General features: G+C 35.6%; 3 protein-coding genes across 4 annotated transcripts; 2 read left to right on the top strand and 1 right to left on the bottom strand.

Moving 5' to 3' along the window:
* Window positions 1–1,218: 1,218 nt before the first annotated feature.
* On the bottom strand, window positions 1,219–7,852 carry LOC100779551 (aminopeptidase P2). Of its 2 annotated transcripts, XM_003554611.4 has the most exons (13): window positions 7,459–7,852; window positions 7,253–7,378; window positions 7,056–7,175; window positions 6,138–6,413; window positions 5,753–5,925; window positions 5,317–5,562; window positions 4,867–5,018; window positions 4,316–4,506; window positions 3,984–4,092; window positions 3,729–3,883; window positions 3,101–3,193; window positions 1,990–2,070; window positions 1,219–1,553 (listed from the first exon to the last, which is right to left on the bottom strand). In XM_003554611.4, the coding sequence occupies exons 1-13, from the start codon at window positions 7,753–7,755 to the stop codon at window positions 1,476–1,478; spliced, it is 2,097 nt and encodes a 698-aa protein (XP_003554659.1). In that variant the 5' UTR covers window positions 7,756–7,852; the 3' UTR covers window positions 1,219–1,475. The 2 variants fall into 2 exon arrangements, 1 of the variants encoding a protein (XP_003554659.1); XR_420057.4 differs by lacking the exon at window positions 1,219–1,553 and having other exon boundaries at window positions 3,101–3,200.
* Window positions 7,853–9,281: 1,429 nt separating this feature from the next.
* On the top strand, window positions 9,282–12,350 carry LOC100779023 (protein AUXIN RESPONSE 4). The gene is made up of 2 exons (XM_003554610.4): window positions 9,282–10,562; window positions 11,729–12,350. Exons 1-2 carry the CDS (start codon window positions 9,381–9,383, stop codon window positions 11,987–11,989), a joined length of 1,443 nt encoding a protein of 480 aa, XP_003554658.1. The 5' UTR covers window positions 9,282–9,380; the 3' UTR covers window positions 11,990–12,350.
* Window positions 12,351–16,347: 3,997 nt separating this feature from the next.
* Window positions 16,348–20,996, top strand: LOC100807006 (uncharacterized). The gene is made up of 5 exons (XM_003553675.5): window positions 16,348–17,259; window positions 17,508–17,625; window positions 18,063–18,415; window positions 18,747–18,845; window positions 19,142–20,996. The coding sequence occupies exons 1-5, from the start codon at window positions 16,679–16,681 to the stop codon at window positions 20,529–20,531; spliced, it is 2,541 nt and encodes an 846-aa protein (XP_003553723.1). The 5' UTR covers window positions 16,348–16,678; the 3' UTR covers window positions 20,532–20,996.
* The last annotated feature ends 1,589 nt before the right edge of the window (window positions 20,997–22,585 follow it).

The following is a 22,585-nucleotide window of genomic DNA, read 5'->3' as shown; positions in this document are numbered from 1 at the left end:
GTGTATGAGCAATATTATTAGTTTGTCTCCTCTCAAAACTCACCATGGAATTTGTAGGATTAGGAAGAAAGGCTCTACATCTAGCCACAATGATATGAAACTCAGATTCTTTTTGAGAGACTTTTATCCCTAAAATATATTATAATGTTTTATCATTGTTATGTTTACAATTAATGGAATAAAGAAGGACAACTTTGAAAAGTACTGTAATGGTCTATCATTGTTATGTGTACAATTAATGAAATAAGCAAGGACAACGGTAGTACACAAAGATAAATGCAGATAATCTATCATTTCAATTTTTAATTTCTATAATTTATTTCTTCTGCCGAAATGTCCAATGATTCCATACTTGAGGTCAGTAAATATTTAAGTTATTATTACGGAATACTTTCTTTAGGAGAGTCATTGCTTCATTTCTTTGATTTTGAAATATTACATTGTTCAGTAACTAGTGTGTTCTTTTTTATGGCCCATGAAAATGCATGCCATAATTAAATTTACTTTCTTTAATTAACAATTAGCAAAAATTTCAAAGTATGATAAGATTTTTTTTTAAGAACACAAATATCCTTCACTAGAGTCTATACTACATTGCAGCCATTAAATGATAAAATCATTTTTCTTTTTATTTTTAAACTGATTGTTGTCATCATCCCCATTCACACAAATAGGAATTTATGGTTAGAGTATTTCTTAAAAACTCAGGTCTAAAATGTATGATTTTTTAGAGTAGCAATTTTGATACAAGTTGGGTCATAATTTTTTCGTTGGTAATAGGGTCCGTAAACATAAAGTTTAACTTTAGTCCGAAAAGAATCATAATCTGATAACCATAAGGTACGTGACACCAAAAGTTAAGTTACAAATCTAATGATAGTATCATAGTAACAAATTTTTATATTGAAAAGGCCCAAATGCCGGGCCGGTGCATGCCACCAAGAGAAACCACATTACAATATTTTTGGTATAGATTCCCGCACATGTTTTTGGCAGAGCAGTAATTGAGTTTGAACGTCAAAAGTTTCTTTGACATCATTAGGGTCCATAATAAATAAGCATCAATTCAGTGTGCGCGAGTGTGCTGGTGTCTGGAGAGTCTTCATTTTATTTCTATTATATATATCATATATAATTGATACCATGGAAAGCAAGAAATTGGAGGCTTTATCATTATTTTTTATATAACTTCTATGATTCACAGTTGAGAGTGTAAACTTTGACAACAGTTAAAAAAATTATATTGAATATCACAAGTAAGCATACTTAAAAGGGTGCTAATGGCTAAATGTTCATTTGCCCAGCCAAAGATCCTATGATCAAATTCATGTAATCCCAACTCACTATTTTATTCACATTTCACAGCGTCTCCTATATAAATTATGGAGATAAGCTAGAGTATAGACAAAATAGACGAGGAGGCAGCACGCCAAAATGTGAACCTCGAGTACCATAGCACATTAACATGAAAAATATTAAATTTTCTCATGGATGATAGGCCGAGTGTTGTTCCAAAGCCATTGGCGAGCAGAGCCATCCATCAACGGTGAAACCTGTGAGGTATCATAGTAGTTACAAGACAATCAACTATACAAGACTACAAAATAGATTGCACAATGCAGGACTTTAGATTCTTATAGAAGGGGGAAGGGGTGGTTCCATTCCGTGGACATGCCAAAGAGAGAGGGTGATCTGATAAGATAGACATAAACACAAGGATGCTCCATGACTTTTTAGCATTCTTAAATTGCTGAGTTGCAGTGGCATCAAAATGTATATTTAAAGAAACCCAAGACTAAGGATCAGAACGGCAATTACAAAAGCAAAGCCATGGTACATATGGCCTTGCAGAGAGCATGCATTTGCATAATAGACAGGGAAAAAGGAACTGAGGAGAATCCAAAGAAGAACAAAACAAGAAGAAAAAGAAAGCCATTGAACACACCAGAAGGAAAATCCAATGTACCTAAAAGAGCCAAAGCAAAATACCTTTTCCCAGACTAGTGAGTGATAGTTGTTCAGCCAATCAATCTCTGCAGCCGATAGCAGAGACAAATCAACCAATTTAATCTGCAAGATATTCCCAGGTTAGTAAGCAAGTGCTCAAAAGGGTACTTGGCTCAGAATAGAATGCTTTAAAGTTCAGGTGAAAATGAGATAGACCTAATGAAAAACGAAAGCATCATTTCAAGTCCTCGAAAAATATATTTAAAATTTAAAAGTGTCACCAATTGCAGATCATGGAAAATGGAAGATAGCCAATAATCTGCTAAAACATAAGCAGATAGCATTGCGGGCAAATAGCGAAAGTCGCATAGCAGTTGATATATATATGTACGTGTGTGTGCGCGCCCGCACGCACGTAAAAAATTAAGTTGTATGCAAATAAAAATAAACATAATATTAACTCGGTTCAATTGGATGGAGAGTTGTTGGAGATGACAAGAGGATGCCAAATGTATGTCGCAACCATGACTGCAATAGAAGACGGAGTCGCAATTGCGGATCCAAGAAATTCCGCAATGCAATAGCACTATAGCTGCTATTTAACAACACTGATTTAAAATATAAACAAGCATTCAGAACGGAATGAACAACCAATTCTAATTAATGATAAATTTCCCAAGGATACTTTCAGCAATGCAGGTATGGAGAAAATAGATTATTTATAATTTCTGATTAGTGCTGATCCAGAAAGAAAAAAAGAAAAAATCTGACTAGTATTTTACCTATGCTTAATGCTTGAGTTTTATAGGAATAGGATTAATATTCTATAAAGTTTCATAATTGATTGACTAAAAACACTGGATTGTCCACTATCAAATAGGCCTCAAGGACCTCTGTCGGTCGCATATCAACTCTTAAAAGAAAGGACTTGCCACTACTACATCAGTAGAGAAATATAATTAGATCCAAATTTATGGGAGAATAAGCTATTTAACTGTCTCTTGCAATTAAAAAATCCTCAATCTCCTGATGTTGAACTACAAGTCTACAACAGGTGTTTTATCTTTCATCAATATCAACTAAAAAAAGAAAGAAAAGAAAACTATCAACTTCAGCAACAAATGGTAAGAACGACCAACAGGCAACAACATACCTGAATGGGTACATATGTAAGTTTTTCAAATCCTAGGTATTCGATACCCCCAAAACGATTTGGTGTCTCAGCATTTCTTACATACAGGAGATTCTGCAAGCTAAAAGAGTGTCATCATCATGCAAGCCAGAAGATAAGACTGAGAAAATGTTATTTTAACAGTTAAGCAGAGAGAAAAAGGGGAAATGGCATAGTGTAGGATGGTACCCTGGCATTTCTGTTCATTAATAAGAGATGGCAAGAATATTTAAATATAGAAAAATCATGAATCAAGTAATCCACAGCAAGCCTCTTAAGACACTCATGATTGATGGAAGGTTTTGCAATCCATCCATGAAATTGAAACTGCAACTTATTAACCAGTAAGGAAATCTGGAAAATAGCAATCAAGCTTCAAAAGATCTCAAAAGGCAGCCTCTCTCATTACAAATTCAGAATACTTCTTGAATTACTCTCACATATTTCAACTTACATTAGGTGTAAAGGATGAGCTTTGTAAAGGAGATAAAATTAATACGAGTATTAACAACACCTAATAAAATTAATTGAATGATGATCCAATCCATACAGCAACACTAGGAGCTAAAGTTATCATTTCAGAGCATAAGATAGCTGAAGAGAATATCACCTCAATCCGAATACCGAAGGCATGGTCTTCATAATAGCCAGGCTCGTTGCTAACAATCATGCCCTTCACTAGAGGGGTCAAATTTCCATAACGATGACTAATACTTTGCGGGCCTTCATGAACATTTAATGCAGCTCCTACACCGTGTCCAGTCCCTGAACAGATAGCAATTAAGCACAATTGTTCAATCAATCAATAAATCCATTTGGTTTTAAGAAAATATATAACAGCCCTCCATTTGAAGTAGGAATATACCATGCCTGTAGTCAAGTCCAACTTTCCAAAGAAAGGATCGGGCAAACGCATCCAGCACAAAACCAGGGGTATTTTCTGGAAAGACTGACTGATCAAGAGCTATATGGCCCTGCAATTAAATATATGGGTTTAGACAAACAATTATTTAAGAAGGTCAAATTAGCAGGACTGGGATGTTAAACATTAATAACACAGCCATTATACATATACTTGAAAATAAACACATGAATTTGTATAATTGACATATTAACCTAGATTGAAGAATTGTGAAGGACACTCCCATGAATCAAATGCAGAAATCGACCCAGGAAAAAAGTATAAAAGCAAGGTACCTGCAAAACTCGGGTAAAGCATTCCTTCTCTCTTGCTGTAGGCTTGCCAAAATGAACTGTGCGTGTTATGTCAGTTGTGCCATCAACATATTGAGCACCACTATCCAATAAGAACAGTTTATTGGCATCCACAGAACTACAACTCTCTGGTTCTGGTTTGTAGTGTATGATAGCGCCATTTGGACCAGAACCTGAACCAATGAAATGAACAAATTATAGCCAAAAACAAAGAGGAATTGAATTGAAGCCTAAGAAGAGAAATAAAAATACTAAATGGAACTAATGGTAAACATAAGTACCATGGAGTGATGGAGGAATAATAGCAACATATTTTCATAGAATTACCATATTCTGTTACATAGGAATACTAAAGGGTGATCCTTCATACTCCATATTTATAGTAGGAATCAGGAAGTGTTTTTGGTAATTTTCCCTAAAATAATTGGCAGTTAAAACAATTCTGTGGAAAAATTATGGCAGTATCTTTCCATGTTTATTTAACCATAATTCAATGGAAAATATTAAAATAAATTGTCAGTCTACCACAGTACCACTTATTGTGTCAAAGCTAGTATCTAGGAAACCAGCTTGTTTTGAGCGAAACTCAAGAAGTTTATCTGAAACTTCTACTTCTGTTAATATCCTATCCTTAGTAATTTCTGTCTCTAGCCAATCCCAGAACTGAGCAAGTGCAGCTGCATCCCTGGAAACAATAAGATAGCACAATGTATATATAAATGTGCTGAAAGCAAGCTTCTGTGTGACTCTTATACATATTTAACATTCTACTGTTAAATATATGTAGAACTACTGAAACTCTTTTTCAAAACTACAGACCATTTTTTTAATAACTGAAACAGTACATAGCCTGTCTAGGACATTCTATTGTCTCCATATATGTAGACTGTAGAACTCCAATTTGAAAAAGATCATTAAAATACAAAAATCAAAACATACAAAAACCATCAACAATAATCATCACAAAGGTAAAATATGGTAACCTTAAATGACAATTTCGCATTCCTTCTAACTCTGATTCATTTTTTATGGCCTTCGCTTGAGAAACAGGAGAGACTTTGTGAACAGAAAAGGGTACGTCTGAGGATCCATCAAAACCATTTGTCCTGGTTTTGTGTTTATTTTCACAGTTCTGATAATATCTGTCACAGGCAGCTCTGTAGGCATTCACAATAGCAGCATTAACTGATGAAGTATCCAACCAAAGGGAAGCACCTCGTGCTGCCAACCTGAAAAAGAAAATCAAGCTCAGTTTCCCAAAACCATGCTGCTTTTACAAAGTAAGCATAAACAATGGCAGAATGTAAGCTACTACTTTAGAAAGTCACCTTGGCCTGTCTACTATAATATTATTAGACATTTCTAGTAAAACTAGGCAAAAAATGGGAGTGGCATAAAAAAATGGATTTCCATTATTACCTTTCGATTTCAGATATAACTGAATTGTACGGCCTGATCTCTGTATCTGCTTTCTTCAAGTGATCACTCACCTCTTCGGTAACTTTGGAATCATCTATAAATAATTTTGCTCCACTAACCTCCACAATCAAGTATGCATACACAACCGGTGAATGTGGAATATCACTGCCTCTCTTCAAAAGAAAAAGCCAAAAGTTACTCACACACTGAAAGAAACATTAGCAAAGAACAGTGGGAAAAAGGAACCAATAATTTACTTATGTTAGACCCAAGCAACTTAAATAAGATTTTGAAAGAAGGTTTACAACTTACACGGACATGTGATAGTATATACAAAACCATCAGTATATCAAAGAAAAGGTGTAAAGAACTAAAGATAGATTACCAAGTTCAACAACCATGCAATTTCATCAAGCATGGAGATGACAATTGCAGATGAGCCAGCATTGACAAGTTCTGACCTCAAAGATGATAATTTTGATGCCACGTCCAAACCAGCGTACTTTAAGTTGTGCACTCTTACTGGATTATTTGGAGGTTTTGGCCTAGATTCTTTCCATATTTCATCCACAAGATTTGAATTGTACAAATATACGAGCTCATGGTTGTTCTTAGAGATAACCCCCTTAAGTTCCTCTGCAGCATCCGAAGTAAAAAGAAACTGCCTCCTTAACAATATGGAAGAGAACATTGTATCAGGCACAGAGACCAAAAAAGGTAGGCAGACTCAAAAAAAGAACAATTTGTAATTTGTTGAAAACTAAAAAATCAAGAGAGAGAGACATTAAATGAAAAGTGAGACCCAACAAAATTGTTATTTCCAATAAATTTAGTTAACAGTAGAAAGTGTGTTCAAAAGAATGAGTTGCTAACACTTCTCTTGTAATAAAAATAGAAAATAATATTTCAGGGAATTCTTTATTATTGGTTAAAATTTATTGGAAACTACCAGATTATAAGGTAGGTTCATTAATTAAGATGGGGGGACCCACAAAATCTTGTGATTTCCCATAAATTTCAATCAATTGAAAAGAGTGGATTCAAAAGAGTGTATTGGAGAGTCTATTGCAATCATTTATCTTTGGGTCATCCTAACTAGTGCCCTGACTGGCCAAGGAATCAAAAAATAGGAAGTTAGGGAATCAGCTTGCAACATAAATTAATGGCGTGTTTGGTTGCACGCAGCTGACGTGATTTTTCATGTTTAACTAGAAGCTAATACGGTAGTTAGAGTTTTCACCTAGTATGTGACTCTACTATATGTTTCTAAACACGCAATAATAAATGGGCGATGAAAACTCACGGGATCAATACCAACTCTGCCACCTGGAGCCAAAACATCGTTGAGCCATTCGCTAGCGGTAGGGACTCCTGGATTTCCCGCCCGCATCAGAATCCAATTAGAGCTCAGCTGCTTCTCCGCCTACAACCAGCGATAGTAGAAAATAAATCATGAAATAGATACGATACGATTCGTGCTGGATGAAGATCAAAGCAAACCTGGAGAAAATATCTGCCATCTGTCCAGAGAGCAGCTTTGTCCTTAGTAACCACAGCAGTTCCAGCACTGCCAGTAAAACCCGATATGTAGGCTCTCCTAGAGTAACACTCGGCAATGAACTCGCTCTAACACCAAATTCAAATTCAAATTAGTATGTATAAACTATAAACACTTAGATTGATAGAGATGTTGAAGAAAACTAAACCTGGTGAGCGTCTTGGGAAGGGATGACGTAAGCGTCAATGTTTACTCCGGGTTTGGAGAAGAGGTTTCGGAGCGCGGTGAGCTTGGGGTCAAGCTCGGCTTCGGCGCGGATTTTTTTGATTTGGGAAGAGGGTTTCACTTTGAAGGAGCTGCTGCAATTGCGAATGGTGAAGAAAGGCTTACTATGGGAATTGAGTTTGTAGAAGAATGGGTTTGGGCTTGAGAGGCATAGAGGGAGAGGAAGGAAGAGAGAGCGGGTTGAGAGTGGAAGAGAGGAAGCAAGGAGGCCACGCTGCATTGTAGTTGGCAATTGCTTTTCGAATCTCACTCACGCGATAACCTTCTCCTTCGTTTTTATATGTGCTCATCCGTGCGTGCCTATGCCATCTGCTCCCATCTCAAACTTTCAATCTTTACTAATATTTGGGTTAAATTAGTTTTTTTTTTCTTTTAATTTATTATTTGGGTTTAATTTGATTTTTTAGTTTTTTTTAATTTGAATTTTTAACTTTTAAAATTAATTCAATTTGATTTTTATTTTTTTAATTCAATTCTTTATTTTTTTTAAATTGATTCTTTTTTTGAAAAATGTATATTTTGTGACTATTTTGAACTATCATAAAATGTGATTCTTACAATTTAGATTGAATAATCAAATTAAATTAATTTAAAAAATTAAAGAATTAAATTTAATTTTAAAAAATAAATTAAAGGAATAAAAAATTAATTTAATCTATTATTTATCAACAAAAATTTTATTTTTAAAAATTAATTTATCATTGAATTTGTTAAAAAAAATTTAAAATTTTTTGTTGTCATTGTTTTAATCCTTTATAAAAATATGTATGAAGAATTTTTTAAATTTCCTATAAATATTTTTGTAATAAATTAAACATTTGAGATTATAATTTCATTCAAAAATTAATAATGTAACAAAAATATTTAATAAACTAATTTTGTGAAAAAGAGTTAAAAATAATAATTAATATGCATGTAATTTTAGTAGATTTATTTAAGGATTTACCTTGTGTTTTTCTTAAGATTTTTGGTTTTCAAAAACACTTGAAATTTTGACCTAGGAACAAGTTTGGCGAATCAATTAGGAATTTTAGTACATGTTTTCTTTTATTTAAAAAACATGAATTTGACTCATTACTTAAGAAAAATGAAACTTGTTACTACTTGAATCAAAATATTTGATATGATTTCATGTTGCAAAAATCTAAATTAACATCTTCAGTATTTTTTCTCTCAAAAGTAATATACTTATATACGATTAAGAGCGTGTTTGAATTGTTATTACGGTGATTCAACTTATGTTCTCATAAGTAACAAAAAAAAAACATATTTTTACAATGAAATCACATTACATTTATTGTGACAACAAATTCACCTATAGAACAAACACACACTAAATCCTCAAAAAATGATCATGTATATAAATTTTCTTATATTTTTTTTAGCTTGTTAATAGTTGTTAATACTAACATTTTAGCCACTTGAATTTACAAACACCAAAGATAAAAACAAAAAAATCAGAGAAATGAAATTCCTCCTTATAGAAAAAATCTAGAGAGAATCATAAGTTTTTTTTATAAAAAAAATAATCTTACACATATTCTAATTATTTTGTAAAGAATAATACTCAAACAAAATAAGTATATTTAATTTATTGAAAATATAAAATATATTTAACATTTTATTACTTCCTACTTTTTCATATAATGAGTATTGCTTATGTTAATATATTAATTTTCATTTTTTTCTTTTTAAAAGAATAGAAAAAATTATAAATAAAAAAAAGAACCATAACACAGACTAACACTACCGCCCCATTACTCACGCAATGATGCTGTCACAGCGTAAAAAAGCTGGTTTTTAGTCTTTGAGCCACAGCGAAGCTGGGAGCAGTGACTAGTTGGCATGGCTATCATCACAGAAGAACCAGAAGCAGAAGCAGACTCACACTCACAGATCCCAAAACCCCGCAAACCCAAACTCAAAACCCCTTCTTCTCCACCCCCCAACAGCAACAACAACCCCTTCTCCTTCTGGTTCTACTTCACCCTCTCCGTCTCCCTCCTCACTCTCTTCTTTGTCTTGACCTCCAGCCTCTCCCCCCAAGACCCCAAGACCTGGTTCCTCACCCTCCCTCCCCCCCTCCGCCACCACTACTCCAACGGCCGCACCATCAAGGTCCAAACACATTCCAACGAAGCCCCCATCCAAGTCTTCACCCTCCAAGAGGGTCCCACATCGTCCGAAAACATAATCATTCTCCACGGCCAGGGTCTCAGCTCATACTCCTACCGCCACCTTGCCCAATCCCTCGCCGCCAACGGACTCCACGTCACCTCCCTCGACCTCCCCGGACACGGCTTCTCCGACAAGTCCGTCGAGGCTTCCGTCGAGGGCGTAAACGGGGTTTTTGGGAGGTTTTGGTACGTTTACAGCGAGATTCAAGAGAGGGGTCTTTTCTGGGCGTTTGATCAGATGGTGGAAACGGGTCAAATTCCGTACGAGGAAATTCAAGCTCGTATGTCGAAGAGAAAAACAAGAAAGCCTATTGATTTGGGTCCACAAGAGATGGGGAAGGTGTTGGGGGAAGTTATTGATTCCATGGGGCTTGCACCTGTTCACTTGGTTCTGCACGATTCCGCATTGGGGTTGAGTGCTAATTTTGTTTCTGAGAGGCCTGAGTTGGTGAGGAGCGTGACGCTTATCGATACGGCGTCGTCTACTAAGGGGGCTTTTCCCGTTTGGGCTCTGGAGGTGCCTGTGGTGAGGGAGGTGGTGTTGGGGGTTTCTTTTGTTTTTGCTAAGGTGGTGGCTTTGTGCTGTTCCAAGAGGGTTGGTGTCGCCGATTCAGAGGCGTCGAGGGCCTTGTTGAAGGGAAGAGATGGGAGGAGGGCGGTTGTGAATGTTGGGAAGAGGGTGAATTCTAGCTTTGGCTTGGAAGAGTGGGGTGAGGGGTTGAAAGGGATGCCAATGCAGGTGATGTGGTCTGCTGGGTGGTCCGAGGAATGGAGCCAGGAGGGTCACCGGGTTGCGGATGCACTTCCACAGGCTAGTTTTGTTACACATACTGGAGGCCGGTGGGCTCAGGTGAGATCAAGATTTGTTATTGCTTGCTTTTTTGTATTTTTGTTGTCATGGAGAGATTGTTTGATCAGATTGAAATGGATGGTGGAATGAAATTCAAATTGGGTGTTTTACACTTTACATTAGACTAATAATTTAGCCTTGCTGAATGAGCTGGTTTCTTACTGCTATCGGAGGCTAACTAATTTTGGTAGTATTAGATTTTGTGATGTTGTGAGTTGTGACTATGGTATGTTATGTTGATCTAAACTTTCTTGAAAACTCTTGCTTGCTGTACTTTGATTGAATTTTTTCAAGTATCCAAGCTGCCATCGAATATAGATGCTAACTTTTCAATGTGTCTATACACCTTGGTTTCAGTTTATGTGGGTTTTTCTGATCTGGTGCAAAGCATGAGGTTATGGTCCCTAGTCAGTCAAACTCAGTTGTAAAGTAGTCCCCCTTTGATAAGGTTTGTTAGTGAAGGCAGAGAAAGAGTGATGAACATAGAGAGTCAACTACCATGATTAGTTAATAAACAATTTAGTGTATTTTGTGTTACCCTATGCATAAATTATTTGTTTTTGTGGGTCTTTCCTAATCTTGTGTGAAGCGTGAACCATATGCTTCAACTTAAACTAGTCTGCCAATGCAAACCTCTTATACATACTCTACCAAAAAAAAAAAAAAAACCCTCTTATACCAACAGACATTCTTTACTAATGAAGTAATTATTGGGAAGACCTTCATTTTTCAAGTTCCTCCTATGGTAGATAACTAATCGTAACATCAAATTCATAATGACAACATAACCTTTTCTCCCTCAAATTTTTATCTTGAATATAACTGTTTCTTATCTTGTGGAATTGAATATGGCCAGATCTAGCAATTCTTTCTCCTCAATAGATTCATAATTCATTCTCATTTCAAGGAGGAATGATGCTCTGGTTCCTTTGGGAAGAGAATGTTCGAGTAGGATATCTGAGGGATGGGGAGAAATATATTGTTGAGCTAATGAACTTTGTTTTTGGCTTTGCTTGAAGATGCAATAAATGAAAGCCGAGAAATCTTGCCTCCACCTCCTGATTATTTTCATATTCTGTTCACTCACTGTTTATTCATGTAACTTAACATCTGATGTCAATGTTATTCATTTGTTGTTGAAACTAATCCAATTGTTGTGATCTCAGGAGGATGCAGCAGTTGAGATAGCTGAAAAAATTTCTCAATTTGTCTTGTCATTACCAAAGTCTGTTAGGAAAGTTGAGCAAGAGTCCATCCCAGAGCACATACAGAAGATGCTTGATGAAGCAAAAAGCAGTGGTCATGATCACCATCACCATCACAGTCATGATCATGGTCACGGACATGATCACTATGGTGATGCACACATCCATGGAGCTAATTATATGGATGCATATGGACTTGGTCATGGACATCATGGTTGGTGAAAGTGATCACTGGATTTTACTGGCCAACATTCACGCTTGCAGATAGTATCTCTACTTCATATTGCTCACACATTGTATTAGTCAAGAAGCTGAAGCTCGTACCATATGTAGTTCTCGCCAGCTAAAGCCCACATGTTGTATGTTATTTATTTTTGCTGTTTTACATTTTCAAAATTGCTGAAGGGTGTGAGATGATACACTAAGGAGCAACTATGCATGAGAAGATACTTGTAAGGGAAAAAAAAAAACCTTGACATTTTTGAGCTGATTGCTCTTGTATGCTCTAGTTTGGAGCTACTTTTTGTGTTTGGATTTTGGAATTATTTTTTTAAAGTGTTTGGTAAGAAGAATTTTTAACCAATGTACTTGAGATATTTTAGTAATTTAGATAGATGATTGTGCTATATTTGTTATATTAATTCAAACTCTCCTTGTAGAAAAACTAAAGGTTACAGTCTAATAAACTCTTCCATATACTTTTTAAAGGATTTTCCTTTTCCTTTATTGAGATATTGAAATTTCTTGGTTAAAACCAGTGTTTCTAAAACTGAACCTGACTGGATAATCAGGCCAGCTTAGGTCTGGGAAACTTATTTATCCTGGTTAAGTGTATGAACTGGTGTGAATCAGTTAGTACCAGTTGAACTACTGTCAATTGGTTTTGAAAAGGGGGCATTCTCTATTGGTCGTTGAGTGTACTATGTTTAATGCGTGATGCCATCTTTCTTGTGTTTTTTTATGCTTTTGGTATTGGTTAATAATATGGAAAATAATTGAAATAAAACTGAAATGGCCCTTGGATCATGATCCTCTCCAGTTTGTTTTTAAAGTGCAGGGATCTGATCTCCACCCGTATAATGATTTATGAGTTTGATCTTGTTTTTTGATGCTTTGACAGGTAATGGACATAAATCATCTGAACGATATAATGAGTGATCATAGTATAAAGTATAAACTTTAGGGAAAGGTTATTAATTCATGTAATAGCTTTATTGAGCTGGATCCATATCTTATACTAAACGCAAAAAGAAAGTAGCAACACTGTATCCATATAATATGCTAGACGCTGAGTAACTAGAATGTCGTCAGAAAAGGGCTGAAAAAGGGCAACTGATTCGTTAAAGAGAATCATGCAAGTTGATGGTAAAAGTGATGTTCTTTCTGAATTTTTAGAGGAACTTAGGTGGGATAGGAAACAGGAGCTACATATATTTTGAAGGGGGGCATTTCCCCTCCTTCCCCCCTAAATTTTAAAATTTTCTTATATATATATATATATATATATATATATATATATATATAATATTTAATCTTTAATTACACCTTTGATCTATTTATTATGACTAATGTATCATTTTTATCTCTAGGCTCTTCTACTCAAATCTTACTAATTCAAAATGATATATTTCTTCTAAAATTTGAAAATTTCAAATGTTTACCTTTTTTAAACCCTAATTGAATCATCAAAATTTCTAACTTTGAAACCTTTTAAATTATTTTCTATCTCAGATATGCCACAAACCCTCAAATTTTCGAATTTATGAAGATTTTATGTAAAACAATCAGAATTATTTTTTTTAGGTACAATCAGAAGTACTTGATTACAAATAATACGAGAAATTGGACTAAACTCGAGTGAAAAATGAAGGACAAAAAATTGTACATTGGTTATTATAAAAGAAAAAAACTAAAAAAGAATTAAAATTAATAATTTAATTGATTAATTAATTAATTAATTAATTTTTCAGTGGTATTTTATCATTTCGGCCACCCACATCAATACCATCTAGATTGATACAACAGTTGCTTCTTCCACCCTATTGTTTTGCTACCTGCACCTCCTTATTTTCAAATATCCCAAGGTTCCCCTCTATGCTACCACCGTTTCCTCCCTTTTGCTCCATCGTACCATAATTGCTCCCTTTTCCTCTGTCTGAAAACCTCCAAAACCATAATTTCCCTCCATGAATCATTGCTATGCGTCGAAGAAGTAAATTCCAAGGTTTTTTTTTTTCTAGATCTGGTTATAATTTCAAATTGGAGAATCTATAATAGACACACACAAAAAAAAAAGAATGCTTTTTTATTGTCCATTATGGAATTATGTATGCACAATTCTAGAATGTACAATCTGAAAGTAGTCAATTTTTAGAAAGAAAGGATATTTTTGTTCATTTGAGTGTTCTATTGCAGGAAGCAATTGCCCTTAGATACGTAAGTTGGGCTTTGCTAATTTCACACATTTTTTTAATTTCTAAAACTCTCACTCTTTCCCCTAGTCCCTCTTTTAAAAAATTTCGCCTCCCTCTCCCTCTTGCATCCCCTTCCTCCGTACGAGTACTCCAATGTTTTAGAAGTTGATTCTCTTTTTATGGTTAACTGCTCTTTGCGGGACTTGATGAGGCGAAAGCGATCCTATCGAGTTGAACAAGCTGGATTTAAAAACAATGCTAGCTGATGAAGAAGAAAAGGAACACCAGAAGAATTATGAATCTGAAGTTAGCAATCATGCTAATATAGTGCATGGGAAACTGCCCCTTCCAGCTGGCAGTGACAGTCTTTTACAAGTTACTAGTCGGCCAAAAGATGAATGTTTTGGTCAACATGAAATGGAAGGTTTGGAAGCAAGTACAGTGTTGAGGAACTGTACAAATGGAGAGTTTGCTTTAATGCATAGGGGACCATACCTCCACAAGCCTTAAAAATTATATTTAATGGATTCCATAGACCAATCTGTGGCTTGCAGGGGAGAAAACCTTAAGGTTCGCACAACTTTTACAAAACCTGTAGCTTCTGATGCCTGTACCCAAAATCCCTTTTTAGACCCTCGGATGAGAACAGCTCCTGAGAGGACTCCACAAACTGATACTTCTGCTTCAAGTAGTGTGCAGAGCTCCTTCATTGATGATAAAGTGTCTGGCAAATATAGTTTCATGGATCAAAGTTCTCATGGAAGCAGATCTTTTGTGCAACATGATCAGATGACGTTTTGTGAGAATTCTGTGGAGAAAAATGCTGCAAGTGATGTGCAAGTATTGCTAAGTGAAAAAGTGGATAGTCAAAAGCTGGGGGAAACTTTGTTGCACGAGACTATGAAATTAACTGAAATAACCACAAGCAAGAACCCCATGGCTGATAAGAATCTCGAAGGTACTTGACCTTGCCAGCAACCTCTAATGAGGATAGCTCTGATGAAATGCCAGGTTTTAACTTTACCCTCTTTAACCCAATTTCCTCGTTTTTATTTCCTTATTTGCATTTGTCTCTATTTTTGCTGTATGCATTGAATTGGATTTGGGTCGGTGTTTCCCCAAAGGAATTTTGGTGAATCTGTGATGCAGTCTCATGGGATGCCTTGTTAAACCATACAGCCTCTCTCATGCTAGGTTATGTATTAACAGTCAGTCATCCTTTTCTAATATTTTTTTGTGGCATGTTAGAGTTTTTTGGAATGATTATCTGTTATTGAATTTGGACAAAGCCGTGTGTGTATATATACAAAGATATCCTTGTAAACCAAGAATATTTTCATAAATTGCAGGGCTAATCAAGGAAACAAAATAAACTAATATAGGAAAGTATATCAAGGAGACAACTCATCTTAAGATACCGTAGCCTAGAAAATATTTGCAGAGTAATTACAAAGATATTCCATCAATACATGTAACTTAGCATTCTATGGGATGACGGTATACAACTCTTACAAAGGAAACTGAAGCTTTTATATTGCTCTATGCCTGGAGGTCCAACCATTTAAGAAAAGTTTATAGCAGATATCCTTTCATATATTGACTTCTCACTCTTCATTGTTTTGATTAAATGCTGATTAGGTAGACCACCATGATCCATTTGTTAGTGACATGCAGTTATAGAACAAGAAAACAAATTGCATCTACTTCCACTGAACACACGCACATCAGAAAAGAAAAGAAAAAACTACTTGAAAAGAGGAATACACATGTACACACAGAAGACAAAAGTAATATATATTATACTTAAGGAATGTGCTACAGACTGATTACCAACAAGGGAATGAAACAAATAAACATATGCATAGGGTTTTACTGTGGTCCAGCAATAAAAAGATTCTATTGACCATGGAAGCTAGTTAAACTTTTTCGTTCCTGCAAGTTTTAAAATCGATTAATGTGTATCTCAATACCCGGGGATTCTTATGCTGGATGTTGATAAGTAAAAATTATGAGTAATGAGAGAAAAAAAAGATTTGTATTTTTAAATATCAAAAGTATTTTTGAAGTTATTAAAAATCTTAATTAAATATCACTTGATTTTGATACACTCTTTAAAAAATTATAAGTGAATATCACAACACTAAATAGACCCTAAGAAACAAAACGAACTGTGAGAAACAATATGATGTTAGTTTTAAAAATAATCTATCGTGAGAGTTGAGGTTTGGCGTTGGCGCAATGTATGTAGTAGGGTTTAAGCTTTAGTTTCAAGAGTGTGTCAGAGGGAGGTTTAAAGTTGGCATTTGCAGTGGAGTTAGTAATCTCACATTACCCTGACGTGAGAGTTGAGGCTTGGCGTTGGCGCAATGCCTGTTGATGTAGTAGGGTTTAAGCTTTCTGCTTCTGCTAGAGTGTGGGAGGTTTAAACTAATCTAAAGTTTGCATTTGCAGAATCCTTCACTTCGCAGTTCACACTATTGCGCTCTAAGTAAGTAAAATGGGTTATGGTTACGGTCCTTTCTCTCTTCTACTAACCAGACGCCTCCATCTCTATTCTTCCCTAAACCCTAAACCCTCTTTCCCACTCTTTCACCTTCTCACCAAACCCTTCTCCACCGCCCCTCCAGACCCTAACCCTAAACCCTCTTCCCTCTCCGCCCGTCTCAGCTTCGTCTTCGACCAAATCGACGCCATCGAAAAAGAGCGCTCTCAGAAGCACGAAACGCTTCAGCGCATTCGAGCCTGGCGTGAATCCAAGAACGCTCCCCCTTCGCCCTCTCAGAACGATGCCCCACCGGAGCCGGCACTATCCGTCTCCGCAGACGACGAAAGCCCTCCGGAGCCGCCGCCGAACAAGGCGGTGGAGTTGGTGCATCCGTGGCCGGAGTGGATCCAATTGATGGAGATGCTGGTGCACCAGAATTACTTCGACCACAAAAGGAGGGACGAGGATAAAATGGTCCACGACTTAGGGTTCAATTCGCCCGAGGTTGCCGAAGGATTCGATTTCACCAAGGATTTCAAGAGCGTTCACATGGCGTGTCTCTATTTCGGGAGAGACCGTTTTGATATATTGAGGTTTGTGCAGCTATGTTAATTGAATTCGCCAAGTCAACCAATCGTAAGTTTTAAAGATTTTTAAACTGAAGTTTAAAAGATCAAGTCAACCAATCAGAAATCATGTTAGTTATAAAACTCTTTACGCTATTAGACTATTTTTGCATGATGATATTGTAGCTGCTATGGCTTTGTTTTGTTGAGGAATATGTCTATGGGTCTGGATGTTATGCGTTACAATTGATGAAGCCCAAGATGATTGATTTCAGGTCCTTGTCAAGGAAGGATATTCAAGTTTTGGTTGGTTATGGATGCCCTACTGTGGACAGAAAGGTGGTTTTCTCTGCAAAACTTTTAAGGAAGCATGTTCACCTTGATGAAGGAGATGTAAGTGTAGCCCGTTTTGTTCGGTGTCAAATATAAACCGTTAATTTCTTTGTTGTTTTTAATGGTTGCGTGAATTGTGATTTGTGAGTGCTCAAAGTTTGTCTGAGTTTTTATCTTATTATCCATTTTCATGGGTACATGTGTATGTGAAGGGATGTGATGTTGGAGATGGGAGGCCATTCAACCTACACTACTAATGTGAATTAGTATCTGTGTGTCTATTTTTGTGGTTGGTGGAAAGGAAACTCAGATCACTTTTGCTCTGCTCGCATCCTTTTTATCCCTTTCTTAGTCACGGATGTCACCTTTTCTTTCTTAGATCCCCCTAACATCTCTGATCTCTCTTAGTTGATCCCATTCTTTAATCTATAGCTTGTGTTACTCAATATTTGAATACATATTTTGTATATTTTTGATGAAAAATTCATTGATATCAGGTCTGTAGTTCCTGCAGCTTGAGAAACACTTGTGAAAGGGGGTATCTGCTAACAAACAAAGAGGATGAGGCACAGACTCTTGATGTCATGAGGCTCCTGCTGACTTTTGGTTTTGATCCTGTTGATGGATCAGTCATCAATAAGTCACTTCTAAAGCAGAAGTCTGTGAAAACAGTGGTTCGTAAATTACTTCATGAGGTTGTCAAGCTGAGTTCAGTTCCCATTGATCCAAATCTTCCTCCTCCGGTGATTAAAAAACCACCACCAAAAGTGAAACAACCTCCTCCTCCTCCAAAGAGACGTGTTGGACGGGATGATGTCGAGATGAAAAAAGGGGACTGGCTATGTCCGAAGTATGTCCTTGAATCTCTCTGATTTACTTGCTATAATAATCACAGTTTTATCACCTGGCCACTGTCAGTTTCAAGTGAATTTCCATTTGAAAACCTTATTATTTTAACCAACTTATTATGCTCAGTGCTCCTTTTGAACCTAGTGAATTTGATTTTTGGGCTTACCCCTGATAGCTGTCACTAATTGATTTTTTTCCCTTCTTTTGGTAAATTATATATGGATTAGATTAGGAAATCAATTGTTTATGAATAAGCTGTTATTGGATGACATCAGCATATAGTATTTGATTTTTCCTGCTTTTGACTGAACATGCTGCTGCACACTTCTTAGGTGTGAATTCATGAATTTTGCAAAGAATACTGTTTGTTTACAGTGTGATGCCAAGCGTCCTAAAAGACAGTTGTTGCCAGGAGAATGGGAGTGCCCCGAGTAAGTTTAAAGTTAAAGTCCTTCATTTTTTCGATTACTTTGCACTGTTCCTGCACTTCTCCCTCCTCTTCCTCTCTCTCTCTCTCACACACACATCACACACACACACACACACACAGGGCAACTATAATAATCATCTCTGAAGTTTAGGACATCAGTGTGAAGCATGTATTGATATAATTAAGACTAATAGCATGCAGAATTATGTTCACCGAAGTTCGCAAGGGTTATGTGGCCCCTGAAGCTTTTATTGCTAAAATGTTTTTGGCTTGAATTGTTTATTTCTTATCTGGCAGGTGCAACTTCTTGAATTACAGGAGGAATATGGTATGCTTCCATTGTGAGTGTAAACGCCCACCTGATGAATTTCTTGAGAATAAAATGCAAGATAGAATACAGAGTTCCAAACCTAAGTTGGATAAGATGGGCAGCCGACAAGAGGTTTCCAATGCCTGGAATTTTGACTTTGATGACAATGAATCAGATGGTGCAGATGTAGCTGCTTTTGAGTATGCAGATACTCATGCTATAGATGAGAATTCAGATAATCATGCTCAACATGCAAATCATACGGGATGGGAAGATGATTTTGAAAAAAACAAAGTGCAAGGGTCCCCTGATGGAGAATATGCTAATCCTGGTCTTTATAGACCTAGAACAGGGTTTGATGATTTTGAGGATGAGGATGATATAGATAGTTATGAGCTAGAAACTGCTCAAAATAGTAGTAGAATGGAAGAATCTAAATATAATTTCTCAGAAGGTGAAAACTTTTCTGAATCTGAAGATATTGAAGCCACTGATGATAAGATGCATGCACGACGCAAAACAGCTTCTGGAAGAAGTGCACAATCCCGATCAATTCGCAAGAATACATCTTTCTCTGGATCCGATGATGATGAACTTAAATTTGGTACAGATGAACAACTGTCCGTTGTCTCCAATTTCAAATCTGGGCATGTTTCTGCTGCTGACAGAAAAAGAAAAGGCAGAGGTCCTTCCAAGAAATTAAGCTTTGGTTCTGAATCTGAGGAAGAGATTGGTGCTGGTTTATACTCTGATGAGGATGATGACTTAAATGAAGAATATTCATTCAGGAAAAATAAAGGGAACAAACGTGATCTATCCAGACAAAATAAGGGGAATAGACACGATTCTGGAAGAAGGAACTTCACCAAAGACAGAAAGTCAGGATCTATTGGCGGTCGCCAAACAAATATGTTCAGTGATGATTTTGATGGATCATCCCAGCAGTCTTATAGGAACAGTAGGGGGTCTCGGGAAAATGACCATAATCGGAAGAGTTTTGAAGATTTTGATGGACCGTCTCGGCAATCATATGGTGATGGTAGAGGGTCCCGAGGAAACAACGGTAATGGATCATCCCGGCAGTCTTACGGGAATGGTAGGGGGTCTCGAGGAAATGACCGTTATCGTCCGAGATTTGAAGATTTTGATGGACTGTCTCAACGATCATATAGTGATGGTAGAGGGTCCCGTGGAAACAAGCGCAAAGGATCATCCCGGCAATCTTATGGGAATGGTAGAGGATCTCGAGGAAATGACCGAAATTGGCAGAGATTTAAAGACAGGGAAAATGGAACGGGACGGTTAAATAAATATAGAATGGATGAGAAAGATTCTGGTGGTGAATTTAAAAACAGTAGGCGTGTAATTGAAAGATAGCGCCACCGCCATGGCTCCATGAACAAATTTTTGTTGCTCAGTTTGGTGTTGCACATAAATATTGCTGATTGCCAAACTCAAATGTGATACAATACAAGCCTCTAAAGGTCAGTCAGTATTCATAAGATCAATTGATCTGGAAATCTTAAACCTTGGAAAATTTTCCCCTTCCAATAAATAGCAGATCAGTGAATTGGTTACGAATGTCTGGTTGGACGATCAAGTTATGCCTTGATGTTATTTTTCAGCAAAGTTAACCTGCCATATGAGCGGCCGTGCCCTGCCATAATGTGATCATCCAATATAAGGTTCGTGAATAACCGCCATATCTGACCCGCCGATTCCAGTGTCTTCTTAGTGACTTCTCTGGAACAATACTGTTGCAAAGTAAGCAATGCACTTAGTAATCACACTCTGGGATTTTGAATATGAAAATTGTGAAGGCAATATTACTTAAGAGCTTAATAGGTTGCACTTTTGTTATTGCAGCTTAATATTCTCATTTTTCACTCTTCCCTGTGATGAATTTATTTTTCATAACATCCTAGTTCTCAACAAAATTACCCAGGGTACATCAAGCAAGAAAATGAAAAAAGAAACTTAAAAAGAGAACATAAATTTTAAATGGGTGGAGGTAGTAGTTTGTTTCGTGAAATAGCAAGTTAAAAGTGAAAATAATTAAGTCGCATCAATTTATTGCTATTATTTTTTTCCATAAATAAAAATGTATTCTACAGAAAAATATATTTTTTTAAGAAAAAAAGAGATAGATGTATTTGCTCGTATCTAGCACATGAAAATGCATCCTGTAGTCAAGTAGTTTGTGATTGGGATTGAGGATCTTAATTCCAACCTCATTTATGTGGACAAGATATCATATAATAAACTTTTTATGAATATCCATGCATCATAGACAAGCATTGATTAGAAAACCAAGTTGATAGAAAAATGAAAAAAAATGGTAACAATAAGAATTAATTTGAATAAATTTCTCAAAAGAATAAGGGGGGCAAGCAGGGAATAAGGAAAATAGATTTTTAAGTTGATATTTGTTTAAAAAAAATAGTGGTAGATCATATTTCTAATTTTATCTATTAAATTAATAATGAATATTTTTAAACTTATTATTTATTAAATATACTGATAGAGTAAAATATAATTTTATATTATCATTTAATTATAAATTATTATTTAAATTATTTTAAGATAATTATTTTAAAAATTAATAAATTCATCGTATATAATAGTTGTTATGTAAAAAAATTTATAGTGTGTAATTTTTTTTCCTTAAAAATTCAGCATCCCTTTGATACACTTCTCGAACTCTTCCTAAGCATAACAGGAAGAGATGTACGTACTCGTGCATGTTTATTACAAATGGACCTTCCGCAGTTAATAAAGAAAATTGTACCATGATGCAAAACATAAGCCTTTTTACCAATATAATAAAAAAATAATGTAGAAAATAATATATTTATCAAATGTAGGTTATCTTTTACACCTAAGAATCTGGTCTGGATGGAGATGAGTTTTTTTTTTTTTCCATTTTTAATCTTTCTAAAGTTTGTTTTCTCAATCTTGATCCCTACAGTGTGAAGTTACAAGAATTAAAATGGAAATTTAAAAGGGACTAAAAGTAAAAAAATGCAAAATTTATAGGAACTTAAAATTAATAAAATAAATATAGAAATCAAATTTGAAATATCTATCCACATATTCAAGTCTTGTTGTATGTGATGATGACGATGTTGAATGTATGATAAATGGTTTCAAAGAATATATGTTGACCAGGCTTGAGCTATGTTAACGATGATCATAAAAGTTAAATTGCACATCACTTGAAATGCTATGATAAATGATTTTAAAGAATATACGCTAATCAGACTTGAGCTATTTTAATGATGATTATAAAAGTTAAATTGCATATCACTTGAAAATGCTACCATGAAACCGAATAAGTCAAACCAATTAACCTAATTTAAATCAAAGATAAAAGTTTAGATTGATTTGAATCAACAATTTTTTTATCAACGAGTATTAATAATTAATATTTA

Source organism: Glycine max, chromosome 19, assembly GCF_000004515.6.
Source record: "Glycine max cultivar Williams 82 chromosome 19, Glycine_max_v4.0, whole genome shotgun sequence".
NCBI classification, from domain to species: domain Eukaryota; kingdom Viridiplantae; phylum Streptophyta; class Magnoliopsida; order Fabales; family Fabaceae; genus Glycine; species Glycine max.
Note: the sequence above shows the minus strand (reverse complement) of the source record. Positions and strands in the feature narration are given on the sequence as shown.

What these genes read in the sequence shown, in the direction of transcription:
- LOC100779551 (XM_003554611.4), bottom strand. Translation starts at nt 7,755, where the DNA reads ATGCAGCGTGGCCTCCTTGCTTCCTCTCTTCCACTCTCAACCCGCTCT. An exon ending in ATGCGAAATTGTCATTTAAG is followed by an intron (nt 5,019 to 5,316) that starts GTTACCATATTT and finishes TATTGTTTCCAG; the next exon opens with GGATGCAGCTGCACTTGCTC. An exon ending in TAGCTTTGACACAATAAGTG is followed by an intron (nt 4,507 to 4,866) that starts GTACTGTGGTAG and finishes TCATTGGTTCAG; the next exon opens with GTTCTGGTCCAAATGGCGCT.
- LOC100779023 (XM_003554610.4), top strand. Translation starts at nt 9,381, where the DNA reads ATGGCTATCATCACAGAAGAACCAGAAGCAGAAGCAGACTCACACTCA. An exon ending in CTGGAGGCCGGTGGGCTCAG is followed by an intron (nt 10,563 to 11,728) that starts GTGAGATCAAGA and finishes TTGTGATCTCAG; the next exon opens with GAGGATGCAGCAGTTGAGAT.
- LOC100807006 (XM_003553675.5), top strand. Translation starts at nt 16,679, where the DNA reads ATGGGTTATGGTTACGGTCCTTTCTCTCTTCTACTAACCAGACGCCTC. An exon ending in TTCACCTTGATGAAGGAGAT is followed by an intron (nt 17,626 to 18,062) that starts GTAAGTGTAGCC and finishes CATTGATATCAG; the next exon opens with GTCTGTAGTTCCTGCAGCTT. An exon ending in GGAGAATGGGAGTGCCCCGA is followed by an intron (nt 18,846 to 19,141) that starts GTAAGTTTAAAG and finishes CTTATCTGGCAG; the next exon opens with GTGCAACTTCTTGAATTACA.